Consider the following 23,517-nt stretch of genomic DNA (forward strand, 5'->3'; position numbering starts at 1 on the left):
TTGTTGTCTAATTACCAGTAATAGTTTTATAAGCTGGCATTCAGTTACTTTACATCCAGCTGCTTTCAAGAGACATTGAAGCTGTAATTTACATTGCATTTCTTTCCTTTTTTTTTTTTTTTCCCCGACAGTAAAAGAGAAAAAAGAGAAAATCTCTGGGTGAAAAAAAACTGGACCTTTCCGTAGACGTCCCAGGCTAACCCACAGTTGCCTATGTTCCTTACTTGAATGAATGACTATGTCAGATGTGCCCTTTACCCCTTCGGAAGGTTAGTCTCTGTTCAGTAGAGTACAGTTTCAGGCCGACCCGTGGCGCACTCGGGAGAGTGCGGCGCTGGGAGCGCGGTAGTGCTCCCGCCGCGGGTTCGGATCCTATATAGGGATGGCTGGTTCGCTCGCTGGCTGAGCGAGGTGCGGCCGGTCACAAAAAGACAAAAAAAAAAAAAAAAAAAAAAAAGTAGAGTACAGTTTCCTCACACAGGGCACTAGGAAACAAGAAAACAAGTCCTCCTGTTCCTTGGAAATTTTGGAAACAATCTCAAACACCAAACACGGTTCTTATCTAAAGCTGCCTGGATTCAGATGGATAAGCAAGATTACCACATTCCTCTTCTTTCTGACACGCAGAGAAGATTACATGCTAAGGATGGCAGGTACTTTAGCTGTTACTTTCTCTTAAGGTTTAAAACTCAGGTGCCTTATTTTTCCACAATACGTTCTTCCATTAAGAAGGCAGTAAACACAAGACAAAGCAAAACAAATGACTACCTGATCCTCTTCTGAACAGCAAGGTCTTTCTTCTCGTCATCAGTGGTTTCTGGGCAGAACACATATTTATAAAGGCGAGTCATGATGTACTTCTCAATCTGATCCATTATTTTCTCAGCTCTTTCTGGAGGCACTGAAATACCCAAATGAATATAAAAGGTCAGGAGAAGGCTGAACATTTTAAATTAAGAGTATGTTTTCATACTACTTTCTATGTAGCAATAAATTAATTTACTAGAAATACATTAAACACACCCAGAAACAAAAGTATATAAGATGTTACATTAAAAAATACCATTTATCAGCTCCTACAGTAGAGGAGTCATGAAAAATATACTGTTTAAAGAGTTGCCTCAACTTCTGCGACCGCCTTTTACAGAATCCCCATTTCTAACGTAAGCTGTTTTGGCAGGACCTAACAGGTAGACACCCTGCTACGTGGGAAGACCTCAGCACGGGCCACTCCCTCCTGCTACATTATAAACACGTTTGCAATTCCAACACTGATGCATGCTGTGCAAGACTTACCCTTTCATTTTTCTGAGTTTTACCATAAAACAGAAGAGATCTCTCTGGGCTCTCTAAGATCTCTGGGGCAGATTTCTCACTATTCACATGTGCTAAGTACATCTTAAAGTCCAACATCAACGCAAGTTGAATTCAAGAAGAATCCCTAAAAACCTAAAGCTCTAAGTCAGTGATTCTCAACTTGTCTTCTGACCCAACCCCCTTGAAGAATACATCATCATGAACGATGACTCACCAAAACAGTGATTCTGAGATGGGGGATTCATTTAGAAAAGTCTCCCATGAGTTTTAATCTGTTCCACCCCTGCCCCTAATGGAGTTTTTGAACATTACTCAATAAATTATCCAATTGCACTTGGAAAGGTACACAAGGTAGTATACAAAGGCACTGCTAAGTATAAGACCAGTCACCACAAGTCAGTGAAGCAGTTACAGGATGGAGTGGATAAACCAGCCCGGCCATCAGAGAAGGGGGGAAAGCACCAAGAGACTGAGTAGTCAGCCAGCCCCTATGCAACTACCAGCATTCTCTCAGTAGCCGACTAACAAAGTATTACCTTTCCCACGAGTCTGCATTCTTTCAGCCACATTCTGGTAAAAATCCTGAGTACACTCTGATTGTTCCTCAATGCTTAAATCCTGAAACAAAGGGAGAAAGAGGCTGCTTGGTAGGTGAAGAAAGTTCACGAGTACTGCTCTTAACCTTAAGAAGTTTCCGAAAACCACTCCTTGCACTGGTGCTAATCCTGAAAGTACTTACAAGTTATAGTAATTCTGAAAGGGAGAAAAACCTATCCACTAATATTATTTACAACATCCCATGACCTTTTAATTCTTTTTACTGTATGTACATATTATCCCATAAATATAATGCATGTTTTGATAATGTACATATTTATGTACGTTTACATTTATCTACTCTGGTTAATCATTTCTGGTAGCTTCACAGTACTCCACTACATCAGTCAGTTCTACCCTCCACCACTGGGCATCTGTGCCACTTCGATTTTTTCACTGTTTTGTACTGCAGCTATAAGCAATTTTTTGAAGACTGTTTCCTTTTGGGTTTCTTTGTGATACTTTTCCCAAAGTGGCACTAACAGTTTAGTAAGTATGAACAACTTTCTAGCCAGATACAATCCTCAGAAACCCCAGTATACACTATCATTAGCCATTTGTGTGTGGTTATTTCTCCATGGCCCCTATAACATTGGGCTTTCTAATTTTTATTTGGTTTTACTGGTTTTATAGGTAAAATATATGTATTTATTCCCAACTTTCTTCCAAGGAATGTTTAAAGTCTATATAAAAGATGACTATAGTTCAGCACAGTAATTTAGAAAATAAAAAGAATAACAAACAAACAAAAAAAACCATGGACAGAGACAGAAAGTAGAGCCAGGAATAACACAAAAATGTATTCTCTGAGGATGTATAAGTTAGTCAAGATTGAGCCCCTAAATTTTTCTCTAACAAAACTTTCTAGCAATCATCACGAAAATGAAAAGTTTAAAAATTGGGGGTTTAAAATTTAAAGGCAAACTGATTCTTCAGGTAAAATTCTGACTCCCAAATCAGAAATTTCTCCCTAGGCTTCTCATAGAGTTGTCACTGTAGAGGGGCATGGGTAAGGCCTGGACACATTCCTCAGCACTGTTTCTCATAAAACTTACCTGCACAGGCCAATGACACTACACACCCAGGGACAATAAAGCCCTATAGAAGCATGCAGCAGTCTTGACACTCTTGCTTAATTCTGAAAGGATTGGGGCACTCGGGGCCAGGATAGTCACGACACCACACCCATCTGCCTTCACATCTTCACATCTATCCTGTCCTGGTTTCACCCTCATTACCTCTCACCTGGAGCTCAGTTGCTCTCCCAGCCTTCAATATTTCTCACTTTTCAATGCATTTTGCATACTACAGTCAAACTCATCATCTTAGACTATGATCTGGTCACACTGCATCTCAAACCTCCAATCGTTATCTACCAGCTGTATGCTGAAGTATACACTCAGCCCAAAGTCTTTAGGGCTCAGTTCACATTTTACATCCTCTAAGAAATTGTCCCTCATTCCTTTAATGAAGATAATCTGGTAGGTCAGGTCTTCAAGCACTCACAGCACTTTGTGATCACCTGGACTGCAGCCCAGTTACTGTCTTAGATATCTACACACATGCCATTTGGCTGAATTAAAAGTGATTCCTCATCTAGAAAAGTCTAGGTACTACCCTTAGTAAATTTTACATATTTTGTAATATTAAGCTCTTATTTATATTCATCATAATTTCCCACTGTCACCTTCTGCTTGACCTGAGTTTTATTTTTCATTGCACAGATTTTTAAAAAGTCAATACCATTAAATCCTTTACCTGGTCATTAAAAACAATTCTTCAATAGTTCAATTTTAGCTCGTCTCCACAGCTGAAGTAAATATCCTCATCTGCTTTCTCCTAAATTTTTTCATGTTTAGCTCCTTAGCTTTTTAGCCTGGCAGGAACATAAGGTGCATAGTATGAAACACAGACCTACAACAGTTTGCACACAAGCCTACCTGTCTTCTTCAGCAGCCTTTAGTAAGAAGCGGCCCTGTTCCCCTTGTTTTCCAGTCATCATATAATTTGCTCCTGAGAAATTGAATCCATTTCTGGAATACCTGGTTTATTTCACTATTGTATATTTTTATCTTTTACCTAAATCTCATCTAGTTGTGATAACTTTCATTTTAGAATATATTTCAAAGTCTTCTAGATTGAGAAGCCTCCTCTCCAGAAATCCTTGCCTTTTTCCCCCTCGCAAAAAAATTCTATATTTGCTTCCTTGTTTTTATAGAATAAACAATGTAACACTGTAATTTAAATATTTTAAGTGTTTATATTGATTTATCTTTTAATTTTCTCTCAGCTAGATCCAAGATATAATTCTCAAACTGCCTTTTAATTCTTTGTATGAATTTCTAATTTTTCACATTAGATTAAGTTCTTAATAGTTAATGTTCTTTATTGCTATTATCTTTAAAAATTGCGGGGTTTTTTTGTCAGCTGGCTGGTATGAGGATCCAGACCCTTGACGTTGGTATTATAACACTGCAGTCTAACCAAGTGAGTAACCGGCCAGCCCCAAAATTGCTATTTTAAAAAAATGTGCTAGGTCTTTAATTTTTTATCACTGGCATATGCACTGTAACTGAATTTTGTGGACTGACCTTGTCATGTTGCTGAATTTATACCTCTAACTCTTTCCCATCTTGCAAGATAGCGGGTGACAAAGCTGAGAAGCCAGATGCTAAGGAGAAAACAGAAGCCAAGAAGGCTGATGGCGGTGGCAAGGTTAAAAAGGCTAACCTCAAGGCTAAAAACCCCAAGAAGGGGAAGCCCCACTGCAACGAAACCCTGTCCTCGTTAGAGGAATTGGCAGCTATTCTTGCTCTGCCATGCATTCCAGAAAGGCCAAGTACAAGAGGAAATACTCAGTGAATAAGTCCAGGATTGAAAAGAAGAAGAACAAGAAGATTCCTGCTACTATCACAAAACCAGTTGGTGGTGACAAGAATGGTCGTACTCGGGTGGTCAAACTTCGCAAAATGCCTAGATATTATCCTACTGAAGATGTCACTCGAAAGCTGTTGAGCCATGGCAAAAAACCTTTCAGTCAGCAAGTGAGAAGGCTGCGAGCTAGCATCACTCCAGGGACCATTCTGATCATCTTCACTGGGCGCCACAAAGGCAAGAGGGTGGTTTTCTTGAAGCAGCTGAGCAGTGGCTTGCTACTTATGACTGAACTTGTGGTCCTCAATCAGGTTCCTCTGCGTAGAACACACCAGAAATTTGTCATCGCCACCTCTACAAAAATTGATATCAGTGATGTAAAAATACCAAAACATCTGACTGATGCATACTTTCAGAAGAAGTGGCAGAAGCCTAGACACCAGGAAGGTGAGATCTTCGACACAGAGAAAGAGAAATACGAGATTACAGAGCAGCACAAGGCAGATCAGAAAGCTTTGAGATTTAATGCCTGCCCTGCTGGGATTCAGACTTGTTTAGGACCTGTTACCCCTTTCTTTTGGCCTATTTCTCCCTTTTGGAATGTGAATATGTACCCTGTTTGTCCCACCATTGTATCCTGGAAGTAGATAACTTGTTTTGAATTCAGATGGGACTTTGAACTTTGGACTTTTGAGTTGACACAAGTTAAGTCTTTGGGGATGAAATAAATGTGTTTGCATGTGTACAGGACATGAGTTTGGGGAGGCTAGGGGCAGAATGTAGTGGATTGAATTATGTCCCCCCAAAACTCACTGAAGCTGGACTGTTTCCAAGTTTCATGTATTAGAAACTTGGCCCCCACTGTGACTGTTAAAAGGACAGGAAATCTTATTATGGTAATTCAAAGGTGGAGCTTTGAAGAGGTGATTAGATTATAGGACTGTGCAATAGTGAATGGATTAAAAATAGTGGTCAGGGGTGTGGTTCTCAGGGCTTTAAAAAGAGAGTGAATGAGAAGGTTAGTCTCACTCTGCTCTCACTCTTCCTCCACCATCTTGCAATGTGAGACCCTGGGTCACTGCTGCCATACCTAATGTGTTACTTGGACGTGGACTTCCTGGCATCAGAAACTGTAAGCAATAAATTTCATTTTCTTTATAAGTCACCCAGTCCCTTGTATTTTGTTATAAGCAATAGAAATAGACTAATGCAGTATCTCTGAATATTAATATTGAGAGGTACTCTGCACACTTTCTAAACTATCTGGCTGAAGTCTTTTTTTCCACCTCCAGTTTTAAAAACCTGTATTTGACTATTTCCTTAATTATGTTTCCTTTGTATTTCACATGGAACTCCCATTATTAGAATTTAGGTCTCCATATTCTCGGTCCATTTAGTTTCCTTTGTCCTGTTGTTAATTATTTAATCTATTTAGATTTTATTTATTTATTTATTTATTTATTAAATTTTACTTTGTCGATATACAATGTGGTTGATTATTGTGGCCCATTACCGAAATCTCCCTCCCTCCTCCATCTCCCCCCTCCCACCCAACTATATCCTTTCTGTTTGCCTGTCGTATCAACTTCAAGGAACTGTAGTTGTTATGTCTTCTTCCCCCCTGGTTTTTTTTTTTTTTTTTTTTTTTTTTTGTGTGTGTGTGTGTGTGTGTGTGTGTGTGTGTGTGTGTGTGTGTGTGTGAATTTATTTATTTATTTTTAGCTCCCACCAGTAAGTGAGAACATGTGGTATTTCTCTTTCTGTGCCTGACTTGTTTCACTTAATATAATTCTCTCAAGGTCCATCCATGTTGATGCAAATGGCAGTATTTCATTCGTTTTTATAGCTGAGGAGTATTCCATTGTGTAGATATACCACACTTTCTGTATCCACTCATCCGATGATGGACATTTGGGCTGGTTCCAACTCTTGGCTATTGTAAAGAGTGCTGCGATGAACATTGGGGAACAGGTATACCTTCGACTTGATCATTTCCATTCCTCTGGGTATATTCCCAACAGTGGGATAGCTGGGTCATATGGTAGATCTATCTGCAATTGTTTGAGGAACCTCCATACCATTTTCCATAGAGGCTGCACCATTTTGCAGTCCCACCAACAATGTATGAGAGTTCCTTTTTCTCCGCAACCTCGCCAGCATTTATCGTTCAGTCTTTTGGATTTTAGCCATCCTAACTGGGGTGAGATGGTATCTCAGTGTAGTTTTGATTTGCATTTCCCGGATGCTGAGTGATGTTGAGCATTTTTTCATATGTCTGTTGGCCATTTATATATCTTCCTTAGAGAAATGCCTACTTAGCTCTTTTGCCCATTTTGTAATTGGGTTGCTTGTTTTTTTCTTGTAAAGTTGTTTGAGTTCCTTGTATATTCTGGATATTAACCTTTTGTAGGATGTATATTTTGCAAATATTTTCTCTCATTCTGTTGGTTGTCTTTTAACTCTATTGTTTCTTTTGCTGTGCAGAAGCTTTTTAGTTTTATATAATCCCATTTGCTTATTTTTCTTTGGGTTGCCCATACTTTTTGGGTCATATTCATGAAGTCTGTGCCCAGTCCCATTTCCTGGAGTGTTTCTCCTATGTTTTCTTTAAGAAGTTTTATTGTTTCAGGGTGTATAGTTAATTCTTTAATCCATTTTGAGTTCATTTTGGTATATGGTGAGAGGTATGAGTCTAGTTTCATTCTCCTATGGATATCCAGTTATCCTGGCACCATTTGCTGAAGAGGCAATCTCTTCCCCAGTGTATAGGCTTGGTGCCTTTGTCAAAGATCAGATGGCTGTAGGTATGTGGGTTGATTTCTGGATTCTCTATTCTCTTCCATTGATCAGTGTGTCTGTTTTTATGCCAGTACTGTGTCTGTTTTGGTTATTATAGCTTTGTAGTATAGTTTAAAGTCAGGTAGTGTTATGCCTCCAGCTTTTTTTTTTTTTGCTCAGTGTTGCTTTGGCTATGCGTGGTCTTTTGTAATTCCATATAAATGTCTGGATAGTTCTTTCCATTTCTGAGAAAAATGTCTTTGGAATTTTCATGGGGATTGCATTGAATTTGTATGTCACTTTGGGTAGTATGGACATTTTCACTATGTTGATTCTTCCAATCCAAGAGCATGGGATATCTTTCCATCTTCTTGTATCCTCTCTAATTTCTCTCAGCAGTGGTTTGTAGTTCTCATTATAGAGATTTTTCACCTCCTTGGTTAACTCAATTCCTAAGTATTTTATATTTTTGCTGGCTATTGTAAACGGGCAGGCTTTCTTAATTTCTCTTTCTGAATGTTCGCTATTGGAGAAAAGACATGCTACTGATTTTTGTGTGTTGATTTTGTATCCTGCTACTGTGCTGAAATCATTTATCACCTCCAAGAGTTTCTTTGTAGAGGCTTTAGGCTGTTCAATATATAGGATCATGTCATCTGCAAACAGGGACAGTTTGACATCATCTTTTCCAATCTGGATGCCCTTTATTTCCTTCTCTTCTCTGATTGCTCTGGCTAGTACTTCCAACACTATGTTGAATAGGAGTGGTGAGAGTGGGCATCCTTGCCTAGTTCCTGCTCTTAAAGGAAAAGCTTTCAGCTTTTCCCCATTAAGGATGATACTGGCAGTGGGTTTATCATATATGGCTTTAATTATGTTGAGATACTTTCCATCTATGCCTAACTTATAGAGGGTCTTTGTCATGAATGAGTGCTGAATTTTATCAAATGCTTTTTCCAGCATCTATAGAGATGATCATATGGTCCTTGTGTTTGATTTTATTAATATGGTGTATCACATTTATTGATTTGCATATGTTGAACCAACCTTGCATCCCTGGGATGAATCCCACTTGATCGTGGTGAATAATTTTACGTTTGTGTTGCTGTATTCTGTTTGCTAGTATTTTAGTGAGGAGTTTTGCATCTATATTCATCAAGGATATCGGCCTGTAGTTTTCTTTTTTGGTTATATCATTACCTGGTTTTGGTATCAGGATGATATTTGCTTCATAGAATGAGTTTGGGAGATTTGCGTCCGTTTCAATCTTTTGGAATAGTTTGTAAAGAATCGGTGTCAATTCCTCTTTGAATGTTTGGTAAAATTCTGCTGTGAATCCATCTGGTCCTGGGCTTTTCTTTGTTGGGAGCCTTCTGATAACAGCTTCAATCTCCTTTATTGTTATTGGTCTGTTCAGATTTTCTACATCTTCATGGCTCAGTTTTGAGAGCTTGTGTGTGTCCGGAAATTGATCCATATCCTCCAGATTTTCAAATTTGTTGGCATATAGTTGTTATAGTAGTCTCAAATGATTCCTTGTATTTCAGATGAATCAGTTTTAATATCACCTTTTTCATTTCTAATTTTTGTTATTTGAATCTTCTCTCTTCTTTTTTTTGTTAGCCATGCTAATGGTTTGCCAATTTTATTTATCTTTTCAAAAAACCAACATTTTGATTCGTTGATCTTTTGTATTGTTTTTTGGGTTTCAATTTCATTAAGTTCTGCTCTGATCTTAATGATTTCTTTCCGTCTGCTAACTTTATGTTTGGATTGTTCTTGTTTTTCTAGTTCTTGAAGGTGAAGTGATAGGTTGTTCACTTGCCATCTTTCCATTCTTCTGAGGTGAGCATTTAATGCAATAAATTTCCCCCTTAATACTTCTTTGGCAGTATCCTACAGGTTTTGGTATGATGTATCATTATTTTCAGTAGTTTCAATAAACTTTTTGATTTCCTGCTTGATTTCTTCTTGGACCCATATGTCAATAAGTAGAATGCTATTTAATTTCCATGTGTTTGTATAGTTTCCAGAATTTCGTTTGTTATTGATTTCTAGTTTTAATCCATTGTGGTCTGAGTAAATACATGGAATAATTCCAATTTTTTTCAATTTATTGAGACTTGGTTTGTGACCTAAGATGTGATCTATCCTGGAGAATGATCCATGTGCTGATGAGAAGAAAATATTCTGAGGTTGTTGGATGGAATGTTCTGTAGATATCTGCCAAGTCCAATTGGTCTAGAGTCTTGTTTAGATCTTGTGTTTCTCTACTGATTCTTTGCCTAGATGATCTGTCCAATATTGACAATGGGGTGTTCAGGTCCCCTGCTATTATGGTATTAGTGTCTACTTCCTTCTTTAGGTCTAATAGAGTTTGTTTTATAAATCTGGCTCCTCCGACATTGGGTGCGTACATATTTATGATTGTTATGTCTTCTCGATGGATCAGTCCTTTTATCATTATGTAGTGTCCCTCATTGTCTCTTTTTATGGTTTTTAGTTTAAAGTCTATTTTGTCCGATATAAGAATAGCTACTCCAGCTCATTTTTCTTTTCTGTTTGCATGGTAAATCTTTTTCCATCCTTTCACTCTTAGTCTATGTGAGTCTTTGTGGGTGAGGCGGGTCTCTTGAAGGCAGCATATAGTTGGGTCCTCCTTTTTAATCCAGTCAGCCAGTCTGTGTCTTTTGATTGGGGAATTTAAGCCTTTTACATTAAGAGTTGTTATTGAAATGTGCTGATTTATTCCTAGCATTTTATTGATTGTTGTTTGGTTGTCTTAGGTGTCTTTTGTTCCTTGCTTTCTGATTTACTGTTTGTTTTCTGTGTTTGTTGGTTCCTTAGGTTATAGACAGCCTTTTTGTTTGTTTGTTTTCTCTTCATGAATTCCATTTTTATTATACCAGTGGGTTTTGATTTTTCTTGGGTTTTTATGGCAGTGGTAGTTATTTTTCAGGAACCAAACCCAGTACTCCCTTGAGAATTTCTTGTAAGGGTGGTCGTGTGGTGATGAAATCCCGCAGTTTTTGTTTGTCTGAGAAATATACTATTTGCCCTTCATTTCGGAAGGAGAGCCTTGCAGGGTAGAGTATTCTTGGCTGACAATCTCTGTCTTTTAGTATTTTGAATATGTCATCCCATTCCTTTCTGGCTTTTAGGGTTTGTGATGAAGTCTGATGTTAGCCTGATTGGGGCTCCTTTATAGGTGATTTGACGCTTCTCTCTTGCAGCTTTTAAGATTCTTTGTCTTTGAGTTTTGCCAGTTTGACTATAACATGTCTTGGAGAAGACCTTTTTGGGTTGAATACATTTGGAGATCGTTGAGCTTCCTGGATCTGAAGATCTGTGACTTTTCCTATACCTGGGAAGTTTTCTGCCACTATTTTGTTGAATATGTTTTCAATGCAATCTCCTTTTTCCTCCCCTTCTGGAATACCCATGACTCGGATATTTGAGCGCTTAAGGTTGTCTGATATCTCTCTCAGATTTTCTTCAATGCCTTGGATTCTTTTTTTTTGTCTGCTTGTGTTATTTCAAACAGCCCATCTTCAAGTTCAGAGTTTCTCTCTTCAACTTCCGCAAGCCTGCTGGTTAAACTCTCTGTTGTGTTTTTTATTTCGCTGAATAACTTATTCAGTTCAGCAAGTTCTGCTACATTTTTTTTCAGGGCATTGATTTCCTTGTACATTTCCTCTTTCAGGTCCTGTATACTTTTCCTCATTTCATCATGATGTCTAAGCTGAGTTTTCTTGTATCTCATTCAGTTTCCTTAGAATTATCACTCGAAATTCCTTGTCAGTCATTTCAAGGGTTTCTTGATCTATAGGATCTAGAGCTTGAGAGTTATTATCCTTTGGTGATGTACTTTCTTGATTTTTCGTATTTCTGGTATCTTTTTTTTTGATGTTTATTCATTGTGGCAGGGGGTTTCATAGTCCACAGATTTGACACTATTGACTGACTAAGATGTTGCTATGGTTGCCAATTTGATATGGCTACCTCAGTGACTGCTCAGTTGGCCACTAGTGCCTTGCATGTGTGTTTGCCTCAGGTCTTGGGCCTCTCCGGGGAGCCACCTCTCTAGTCAGCTTGGACTCTGCCGAGCTGCTGGATCACGGGGCGGTACCTCAGGGTGTGTGGTCTCTGCTGAGCTTCCCCCTCCTATGCTGGACTTCTCCCTGTTCCATGCACTCTGGCCCAGGCTGCTGGGATGCGCCGAGGCACCGTAGAGCGTGTGGTCTCTGCAGAACTTCCCCTTCCCCTGCAGGATGTCTCCCTGCTCTGTGCGGGCTAGGCCGGGCTTGGGATGGAGCCGTCGCGGCAGTGAAGCCTACCTCCTGCTGGATCGTGTGGTGGCGGCCCCTCCCCCACAGGGTGTGTGGACTCTACGGAGCTTCTGTCTCCCTTGCTGGACGTTTCTGTGCTCTGTACGCATTGGGCCGGGCTGCTGGATCATGCAGCAGCAGTGTGGTCCCCATGGAGTTCCCGCGTCCCCTTCCGGACATCTACCTTCTCCGAGCACACTAGGCCAGGCTGGGAATGCAGCCGGGTGCCTGCGGTGAAGCCTACCTGCTGGATCACGCAGTGGCGGCCCCACAGGGTGTGTGGTTTCTGCAGAGCCTCCGTCTCCCTTGCCGGATGTCTCCCCACTCTAATCTATTTAGATTTTAGATTTAATGTCCATATTTTTGTATTTTTAATTTCTGTTGCCTTCCGTAATTTTTTTTTAGTAAAACAAATATATGAGGACTTTAATCCTCTTGAATAAAATTAAAAAGTTAAACATTAACATTTAAAGTGTACCAAGCATGCAGTCCTTATATTTTGAGAAAGTCCACCTCACCAGGGAATATACCTTGAAGTCATTAGTAACTAGTTGAATATACATTTAAACATTTCTACATTTAGATGAATCAAACAGAGCAAAAGTACAGTCATGTGCCACATAACAACATTTTGGTCTACGATGGACCATATATATGAAGGTGGTCCCATCAGATTATAATGACTATACCTCATCCCTAGGTGTGTAGTAGGCTACACCATCTCGGTTTGTGTAAGTACACTGTGATGTTTGCACAACAATGAAATCGCCTAACACACTTCTCAGAACATATCCGAGGTGTTAAGCAATGCATGACTGTACTGATTTTGTCAAACTCAATTATTAGCAAAAAAAAAAAAAAAAAAAAAAGGTGGTGAGAGCTGTTAAGGTACATATGTTCATTTCACATCTCCAAAGAAAAGCCAGAAGTAGATCATCTTTCACAGCTAGATAGTGAAATGAACTCACATGTGTTCTTCACAAAGGTCATAAAATTTTTTTAGTAAGAAAAATGTTTCAACTCTTGCTTTTCCTTCATTAAATAAAATGTGCAGCGGGCTAAATATTCCAGTAACTTGCATGTTGCAATGAGCTGCACAAGAGACACACACTGTAGGAGCGCCCAGGTAGCCAAAGAGCAAAATTCCTGAAGATGTTTCATTTGTTTAAAATACTTTGACATCACAGATATAACATTATTCATGATACTCTAGAGGTCCCGTGGTGGCCTGCTGGCCCTCTTCTCTAAGTATGTGGAACTATTAAACATGTGGTACTAAAAATCAGTGAACCAGACTTCTGAATTAGGGCTCATTTATGCAGTTGTGCAACTGGCTTTATTTTCTTTTTTTTTTTTTTTTTTTTTTTTTTTTTTTTTTTTTTAAAAGATGACCGGTAAGGGGATCTTAACCCTTGACTTGGTGTTGTCAGCACCACGCTCAGCCAGTGAGCGAACCGGCCATCCGTATATGGGATCCGAACCCGGGGCCTTGGTGTTATCAGCACCGCACTCTCCCGAGTGAGCCACGGGCCGGCCCAACTGGCTTTATTTTCTGTTTAACCAGTGGTTACTTAGGTTTTCCAACAAGGTTTGGGGAAAGGTCAAAAGCATTCATAGATGAGAAAAGATGAACTAGCCTTTCATGAATTATAGCAAGTGATTTTTTAAAAAAACAACCCTAAAAGAGGCAGCTAAGCTTCCTTCACCATCCCAACAGGGTGGGTCTCGGGGGCGCCCATGCAGCTTGTACTCCACCTTGTAGTAACTAGAACCACTGTGCTGGCTGCTTCCCCTCTTCCATCATGTAGAACAAGGCCTCAGTCAAACTTGGCTTTCACAAGGTTCAGCTTGAGTAAGCCGTGCTCCCTGAATGCCTTCTGAATCTGGGCCTCGCTCATTACAAGACCTTCACAGAAGTTCTCGGTGAGGGTTATATTGTCTTTAATCTCTTCTTCTGGAACACACTGTGTTGCCTTCTCCAAAATGTCTGCAACTTCCAACAAGTTCTTGCAGAAGCCCTGAATGCCAAGGGCTGGAGGAGTTTGCTGCCTCCACCAATGTTTGGCTCGTCTGCTCCAAGTTCTCAGCATCTGCCACAGCTCGCTTACACTGTTCTACCACCTTTCAGCCGCTCTTCTAACGTGACCTCCTCTATGGGTATCTTGTCTGTAGAGGGAGTATGCCCCTCTGTTTCATCTCGGCCCGTGCCCTCTTCCAAGTCTGGCCACTATTCCTGTCTGTAGCTGTGCACAACAGCAGAGGAGAGCCCTGCAAGGTGAGTCCAGCGCCAGAAACGGCATCCTGACAGCCCCTCAATAATGTTTTCAGTTTTCTCTCACACATCACTGGGCTCTTCTATTACGTTTTCTTTGTTATTTTTATTCACTCATCACTTTCAACACAATTGTCAACTCCACCTTTTAGCTACGTTTGTTTCTCAGAACTCATGGGCTGGCGCCAGCTCAGTCGGTGTTTTGTTCCTACTGCCTCATGTCTCCTCTCTCTGCTCTAATTTTAACATTAGGTCCTAGGTCACTCCCTACTCCCCCCCACCCCCGATTTTCTCACTGTAATTAAAGGCTGCTTTGCTGATTAAAGTTTCTTTGTTTTGGATGCACATCTCTTTTCTTGTAACAGTAGTTACATAGCAAGGCAAACTGCTCCTTGCATATACATACAGTTTAGAATAGCAAAATCATTTTAAGGTATAGGAGGAAACTTACCTTTCTATTTATTCTGGGAAAGGAAAAATGAATAAAGATATAGCTACACCTTAAACTACAATATTTTTTTCCTTCTCATTCAGGTGTGAAAAAAGTTTTTTCACAAGCACTAACACCAGAAAAAAATTTAAGTTTATATAATATGATCAATACCAGAATTTTACAGAATGACGGGCCAGGAAGAGAACAATGAAACAAGCAAAAGGTCTTACACTGTGCCTGACTGCTTCCTTAGGAGAAAGAGCTCATCAGAATGACTGCTAATAAAGAAATCTTGTTTTAAAAAATGAATTGAAAAACCTAGAAAATTAGCTAATTAAAAAGCTTTAGTGCAATATCCAAGAGATTAAAAGGTCTGTACTTTGAAGAAGTAAAGGGTTATCCCTTTTAAAAATAGAACAGGGTATACTTTGAGAATAAAGGAAAATGTATCTGAGGGATTTATTAACATTCACCGAGGGCAGGATTTAAAGTATAGGCAGCAAAAGAGTTTCTCCAGAAGTCTTACTCAGTCTAACTGTGTGTCTTGAAAATGTTTTCATGTAAATAAATTTGCAGAAAAAACATTCTTCACCAAGTTAGATACTATGATTTTCTAGTTATGATGTGAAAGATTAATGTTTAGTTGGGTCTACACAATGCTTTCCAGTTACTCTGGGCACATAAGGCTTCATCTAGAAGACAAAGGAAATCTCTACACCCTTCATGTCATGGGTGACCACATATACCCCTGAATTCATGGTCTCTCTTAGACCTATCTGAAGCTTGGTTCTTACAGTGAGATCCTTAAATTCATGTTATTTTGTAAAGATAAGAAGTTTAAAAGCTAAACTTTGTAAATTCTGGTTAGCTTCTTTTGCAATAACCCCTCTCCATTTTCTCGATAAAATTCAAATTCTTGCTATGGTGATTTCTAAGAAGAGAAAAATAGCTCAACATAAAAGTTAATGACCTAGCTGTCTGTCTTATTTGCAATGGAAATATCTCGTTTTGTGATGTATTGTAAAATAATACACACTTTAATACTAAGTAGCTAGAAGATTAGTTAAGAAGAAAAAAGGGTAAAATAAACAAGCTTCAGAAAACTATTAGCAGGGCTGACCACTTAGCTCAGCCGGTTAGAGTGTGGAGTTGATACATGAGCGTGGTGGCTGGTACAGGGACTGAACCCTGGACCTTGGTTCAATCCCTATACTAGCCAGCCTCCCAAAAAGAAAAACTATTAACAATCAACAATATTTGCACTTTTTTTTTCTTAGTAGCTGGACAGTAGGGGGATCTGAACCTGTGACCTTAGTGTTACCAACACCAGCCTCTCCCAAGAGAGCTAACCAGCCAGCCTGCAAACAACTACAATGGGTGTGAATTATGTAGGTGCTGAAATTTTAGCCAAAAAGGATACCCTTTGGGGATGATAAAATTAAAAAAAAAAAAAAGTCTGAGTGCAGATGAAGTATTTCCTGTGATAAAAAGGCTGAAAAAATTTTAATATAGTTCTGAAAATATTTAACTTTCTACACTTGCAGAAAAGGTTGTTCACTACTGGTATATAAAAGGATTGGAGAAAACAGGAATGTGGTGGGAAAAGAGTGGGTAAGAGTCATTCATTGTTCTGGACCTCAGAAGTTTTGTGAAGAATAATGCTGTGAGATGAAGCAGGAAGAATTACCAGTTTATGGCATGGTCGATGGGGCAGTTTTAAACAGATAAGAATGAATTTTCATATTGAGTAGGCCCTTAGAATAAGATCTAGAAAGTTTAGTTGGTGAGAATAACATTAAGTTAAGGTTTTTGAGTAGTTTTGGTGAACTGAATACAGAGGGCACCTTACACTATTACATACTTCACAATATCACAGGAACCGCCTTAAGTTGTACTCAGTCAATTCTCTCAAGAAATTTATATGATTAGTGGTTTAAAGCTGGTTAGGTTAGTTCAGGTGTAAAAGGTGTTTATTTATTTGAAAGGATATTATCTTGCAGCCAAAGGCCAGAAGGGCTTCCCTAGGGGCATTCAGTTTAAAAAACATCTGTTCAGTATCAGGTATGTGCCAGACATTGTGCTAGATGCCAAAGATGCACGAGATTCATGCACAGGACTTGGCCCCTTAGTCCAGAAATTGAAAATAGGTTGCATTGTGGGTCTTAAAACAGAGGAATCTGAGGTCAAATCCACGTCTCTGACATCAATTAGTGATGCTGTGAAAATAGTTAGGCATGGTGGTATCTGCACCAGTTAGTAACCTCTTTACTTTAGTATAATGACTAAAAAGTCAACTAAAAAGAGCATATTATGCTTCTGAATAAAAGGAAAACAAACCCAAGTTGTGTAGTTTTCTAAAATACAGCATTATACAGTGTATATGCTATACATACTATAGTATTTATACTAATTTGGTATAGACACTCTGAACATTTCATATGGGCTTAAGAATAAATAAATACAACACCTCAGTTTTTACTTCTGATAAAAAATGAAAGTTGTATGTCACATGAACTCTAAATTTTTCCATAGTAAGGAAGTCTGTCATTGTTTCTAACTCAAAAAATCAGTGATAGCTTGCTTGCTTGAACTCTAAATGTCACTATTTGTTCAGAAATACCTAGAGGAAAAGAGAGCTGCTTACTTTCACAGTGTAATTACACTCTTAAAGAGCAAGGAAAAAAGCTCCTTTTCTCCTTTATGAACTGAATTTGATATTAAAAAATATTTTGACAGAAGTCTACTGCTTATTAGTTTAATAACGTCTGACCACAGCTAGAATATAGCTAAACAGATAAACACCTTGCTTTTTTATAATTCCCTTCTTCTTTCTTGCTAAGATTTTCTCACTTCGTAGAATAGACTTTTAGAGTTAGTTCTGAGTTTAATGGCTGTAGAATGTTACAACAGAATTAATCCCAATTTACAAAACGAATTCCTTTACAGGCAGTCTTTGAATTAATTACAACTGAAATTATGGGTTAGAAATGTCTTTAAATTTAAATTTAAAGACACAGGTGTGGAAGTCATAAGTTCTAGTTCTAACATTGGCAAAAAATAGCTGTGTAACCTTGGACAAGTGACTTATCCTCTTTGGCTCTCAACTTTCTCATCTATAAAATAAAGGGACTGAAACTAGATAGCTGCTAAGGTCTTTTTCAATGTCTAAATTCTATCTGTCCCTTCTCTACCTGAACAAGGAGAGAAAAATTAAAAATCAAATACCAAAACAACAACAAAAAAACCTAAAATAACTGCTACTGGTCTAACAATTGTTACATAAAGTTAAAGGTCTACTATGGCAGTTTATACTATTTACAAGTTCACAAGGTAGGAAGACCTATTACTGAAGTACATAGTTCAAGTGGCAATGATGTCAGAATTTCCACGCAAAGATTATCCCAACACCACTGAGTTGCTGTGGAAAACTACTAGTGTGGGAGTCAGATTTTAACTTATTTCAGAGGCTTGTCTTAGGTAAGTAACTTAACATTTCTGGGTCTTGATTTTCTCCGGTATAAAATGACAAGGTTGCACTATATTATCTGTAAGACCTTTCCTAAAACCAAAATTCTGTGTTTTTAAGTGGTTATTCTCAACCTACCCTTTTGTAATGCATTCCTTCCAAAAACATCTTGGTCTGTTTATAGATTTCTTGGCCTGTCTTGTGGAAGGTCTTGAGAAATTCTATGAACTCCTTAGACACTCTATCCGTTTCAATGCTGGTTTGCCGGTTTATGGAAGGACTGGGAGCTTTTGCTTCCTGAATTTCTGCTGGGAAAATTAAACATAATAAGTTTCATTACACAGAAGATCCATGCATGGAATTACTTTAGTCTCTAACTTAAGGTTATTTAAATGATGTTTCATCAAAATTGAACTTGAATTCAAATCATTTTATGTTTAAATGTTTGGATGATTTTCCTTACCACACGCTAAAACTATTTTATGAGAAGGAAGTACAGGTAGACAGAACTACATGATCTAAAAGATATATTTCTATTCAAATAAAAGTTGCTCTATTAGTATTTTCTTAGCCAAAATATATCATGCTTTAATCTATATATTTAATCATTAATACTGAAATGGCACCATCATCTTGAACAACTTTCTGAAAGATTGCCTGAGTTTATAAAACTAGTCAACAAGTAAAATGACAATCGAAAGCACAAAAATGTTGGATGACTTATAAATTGTTAGATAACCTTTCCAAATCCGATTTTATGTGGCAAAAGGCAAAGCCTAATTAGTTTCTGTGTAGACTCACAATTATTTACCAACCACTCAGTTTGCAAGTCACACTGTTCAAAGTGAGAGAATGCACCCAAAGCAACACAGTGAGCATGAGAGCATAAAGCAAAGAGGCAAGGTAAGCAATCAGCACACTTTCCAGTCAGTCAGCCACAACTCTTTCCCCTCTTCAAATAAATATGCTGAAAGGAAAATGGGACCTTTGCAGAACAGAGGAAAGAGAACAGTGCTTTCAGAAAGTATGAACTATCACCTGGTCTCTGATCACATTCTATGCTCTATAATTCAGTATCTGCAAGGAATCAAAGTACCTCATATTCACATGATTTCCTTTTATACACACACGCGCGCGCACGCGCACACACAAATAATTAAAAAGAAAAAATATCTTTAAAAGATATTAAAATTGACCTACCACATGTTTTCTCATGTAATTTCTTAGAATCTTATTTTTGGAACTCTTGATTTTATCCTGGAGATCCATTTTAATAATGAGGTTGCAACAAAGTTTTAAGAAGATAAAAGAAGTACTCCCATACTAGAGTGACTGGTTTATTCAAGTGAGACAAAAACATGAAAATTTCCTAAAAGAATATACTATTAATTATGGCAAACTTAAAGAGTCCACCTCTCACTCATTATTGAATAACTGGTTATTAAACTAATGTGCTATTTCTTTGACTTACTTTCAAGCAAGACAGAAGTACAATGTTCAATCCATGCCCATCTGAGTGGATGAAGAAGTTCAGGCTGTGCAAGCACACTATAAAGGTCAGCAAATTGGCAAAGTAGTCCAGGTTTACAGGAAGAAATATGTGCTCTATACCGCGAACAGGTGCGGCAGGAAAAGGCTAGTGGCACAACCATCCACATGGGCATTCACCCCAGCAAGGTGGTTGTCACTAGGCTGAAACTGCACAAAGACCCCAAAAAGACCCTTGAACAAAAAGCCAAATCTCACCAAGAAAGGAAAGTAGGGAAGTAAAAGGGCAAATATAAGAAAGAAACAATTAAGATACAGGGATAAAGTAATCTTATATGCAACTTTCAATGAAAATTGCTAAGATGAAGAAAAAAATTTAAAAAAAAAAACTACCATGAGACGCCATTTAAAAAATTAACACACAAAAATCTCAAGTGTGGGCCGGCCCGTGGCTCACTCTGGAGAGTGGGGTGCTGATAACACCAAGGCCACGGGTTCGGATCCTGTAAAATTAAAAAAAAAAAAAATCTGAAGCATGAGCTTGATGAGGATATGGGAAAATAAGCACTCTCATGCTATGCAGATGAAATGTAAAATGATATAACTTCAATGGAGGACAATTTGGCAATAATCATGAAAAGTAAACACATTTATCCTATGGTACAAAATTCCTATTTCCAGAAATTTTCTACTGAAATAATTGCACATGTATGAAATTACATATGTACAAGGCTATTCATTTTAGCAAGACTTATAATAGCAAAAGACTAGAAACAACTGGCCACCACTGAGGGACAAAATAAATTATGTTTTAATCCATAAAATGGGATATTACATAGTTTTAAAATAAAGGGCTGGACAGTTAGCTCAGATAATTAGAACATAGTGTTATAACACCAAGGTCAAGGGTTCAGATCCCTGTACTGGCCAGCCACCAAAAAAAAAAAAAGCTTCTGTGTACTGATATGGAAAGAGATCTTAAATGTATTGCTAGAAAAAGCAGAGTATGTGTAGTGTGCTATCTTTTATGTGAAATAGCAGGGAATGGGTTAAGAATGTGTTTGTAAATGAGAACAAAAGCACAGAAGGATACACTAGAAACTGGTAACAAAGGTTTTCTGAATATGGGGGAAGGATGGTGGTATTGCTTAGAAACTAGATGGGCAAGGAACAAAGAGTGTAAAAGAAACTTTTGGCTGAACATTTTATTTTCCCACCATTTAGATGTACTAACTATTTTTTTAAGCAATTACAAATCAGGTACAATCTAACTCAAAACAGAAACGGCACTATCATTTCTAAGACATTTTTTATCCAATGGAAAGCCAAAGATTGTGTTGGCATCTTATAATTAGAAAAAATTATTTAACACTTGGAATTTAATCCTTCACTCAATCTGGTAATTCTGCTTCTAGTCATGATGAAATACCAGGAATCAAGTTTACCCTACTACCTTAACAACCAGAAGGTCTGACAGAATACATGAAATAATGGTTTTCAGAAAACGGACAATAGGCAGACAGCAGATTAACTCGTGCAAGAAGGGAAACAAATACAGCAAGTCCTACAAGAGCCCCAGCTCACTGCTGGGAGTTTTTAGGCCACGGCACAAGGAGAGCACACTTAAGCACAGGTTAACACATTTGCTGAATTGAGGAGACAGCATTTAGAGTCCAGGCAGGCCAGTGTGGGTAGAATTTGCATGGCAAAATACCAGAGAGGAGGGGGCTACACAGAAAAAGCTACAGGTATCTGCAGAGGGGCTCCCTGGAGTCTTTGGCTGAGTACTGCACCTGCATGTGAGCAAACTACCCAAGATTAGAAAAGAAATACTCAAGCCTGGGTAAAGGAGTAGGCAAAACAATCCCAAGAGCTCATACATGTCTGGAAATAGTTCATTCTTCTACCAGCCAAGGTGGAAAGGACTCCTAATATAAGACATTGAGTAGAATTCTCCAAATATTGCTTCCATAATTAGGTCATGGTAGCCCTGGACTAAACACAGTCCTGGATCTATTCTAACAAAGCTTAAAAGGTACCAAACTGATTCCAAGTAATCTAACTGCACCCCAGAACAAAGTCCAACAATATTTAAAGGAATGAAACAAAATTCAGAACCCAAAAACATAGAACTCAAAATGCCTGGCATCCAATCAAACGTTACCAATCACACAAAGAAGCAGAAAAATATTACCTATAAGCAGGATAAAATAAATCAATAATAACAGACCCAGAAATATCACAGATGCTAAAGTTAGCAGACAAGGATGTTAAAATAGCAATTATAAATATACTCTGTATGTTCAATAAAGTAGAGAAAAGCATAAACATATGAATGAGATGGAAAATATAAAAAAGAATCAAACCGAACTTCTAGAGATGAAAAATGCAGTATCTGAAATGAAAAATATACTAAATTGGATCCACAGCATATTAGACAATACAAAAAAAAAAAAAAAAGAAGACGACAACGTAATAAAAGAAATTATCCAAAATGAAGCACACAGAGAAAAAAGATTAAAGCAAAATGAACCGAGCATCAGCAATCTGTAGACAATGTAAACCAGCTTGACATTGGTGTAACTGGAGTCCCTGAAGAGGAGAAGAAATAAAAAAAATTTTTTAGGCAATAATGCCTGAACACTTCTCCAAATTTGATGAAAATTATAAAACCACTGATACAAGTTCAACGAGCTCTAAGCAAAAGAAACATGAAAAACCTATACCAAGACATATAAATAAACCACTGAAAACGAGTAATAAAAAGAAAACCTTAAGAGTAGAAAGAGGAAAAAGTCACATTACATAAGAGGAACAAAGCATGCAAGTCAGAAGACAATGAAGTAACATCATTAAATGCTGAAAGGAAAAAAACTGTCAACCTGGAATTTTATATGTAGCAAAAGATTTTTTTCAAAAATGAAGGCAAAATAAAGACATTTTCAGACACACAAAAGTTAAGAGAATTCATCACCAGCAGATCAGCACTGTAAGAAATGTTAAAAGAAGTCTTTCAGGCAGAAAGAAAATGACACCTATCACATGTAAAAGTAGATCCTCACAAAGGAACGAAGAGCATCAATAATGGCAAATATGTGGGCAAATATAAAAGAACTTCTCACACTTAAAAATTTCCCTTTTCAACAACAACAACAACAAAAAAAAAAAAAAACCCAGAAGAAACAAAACAAAAAAACAACAAACAACACACACATACAAAAATTTCCCTTCTGTCCCCGCCCCACATCCAGGCAAGCAACAGAGCCAGCTGACACCCAGGGTCTTGAGACAGGCACTGGGCCAGACCTCCCCTGCCCCGCAACCAGATCTTAGTGTACTTATTAATATGACATGTGTTTCTTTGGGGGCATGTGACTTATCTGCTCATGTCCTTCACCAAATTTCTGCTTAGATTTTTTCAATTCATTTTTAAGAGTTCTTTTTGCAATAAGTATGTTAATCTTTGTGTGTTTAAAAAAAAAAAAAGTAGAGAGCAGAATAATGCTTACCAGAGACTGGGAGGGATGGGGGTGGGGGAGAGGATGAGGGGTGAACTAATTGGGACAAAACTATGCTGTCTGCCCTAAGTGAATCATTGTGCAGTATATGCATGTATTGAAACAACACACTATACCCCACAAAAATAAATATAAATAAAATTGAATTTTAAAAATTTCCCTTAAAAGATACATAACTGTTTAAAGCTAAAATAATAATAACAGATTGTGCAACTTATATCATATTTAGAAATAAAATGCAGGACAACAATAGCACGAACAGTGGAAAGAAGAAATGTAAAAATATTGTTGTAAGGTTCTTATACGTAAAGTGGTATATTAAAACTAAAGATGTAGGGCTGACCCCGTGGCGCACTCTGGAGAGTGCGGCACTGGGAGCGCAGCAGCGCTCCCGCCGCAGGTTCGGATCCTATATAGGGATGGCTGGTGCGCTCACTGGCTGAGCG

General features: G+C 38.1%; 1 protein-coding gene and 2 pseudogenes across 2 annotated transcripts in view; 1 reads left to right on the plus strand and 2 right to left on the minus strand.

The window, feature by feature from the left end:
• The window catches only part of RABGEF1 (RAB guanine nucleotide exchange factor 1), a 70,060-nt gene that overhangs the window by 15,270 nt on the left and 31,273 nt on the right, over window positions 1-23,517 (minus strand). Inside the window, exons 4-6 of one of the 2 annotated variants that reach the window (XM_063089719.1) lie at window positions 18,204-18,370; window positions 1,854-1,935; window positions 769-901 (exon numbers count right to left, since the gene is read on the minus strand). In XM_063089719.1, coding sequence (XP_062945789.1) covers window positions 769-901; window positions 1,854-1,935; window positions 18,204-18,370 — 382 coding nt within the window. Of the gene's footprint in view, window positions 1-768; window positions 902-1,853; window positions 1,936-18,203; window positions 18,374-23,517 lie in introns of both variants that reach the window. The other variant, XM_063089718.1, reaches the window with a different exon arrangement.
• Window positions 2,797-9,375, plus strand: LOC134371682 (large ribosomal subunit protein eL6-like; annotated as a pseudogene).
• Window positions 13,542-14,237, minus strand: LOC134371683 (grpE protein homolog 1, mitochondrial-like; annotated as a pseudogene).

This window comes from Cynocephalus volans, chromosome 3 (genome assembly GCF_027409185.1).
Source record: "Cynocephalus volans isolate mCynVol1 chromosome 3, mCynVol1.pri, whole genome shotgun sequence".
Lineage (NCBI taxonomy): Eukaryota > Metazoa > Chordata > Mammalia > Dermoptera > Cynocephalidae > Cynocephalus > Cynocephalus volans.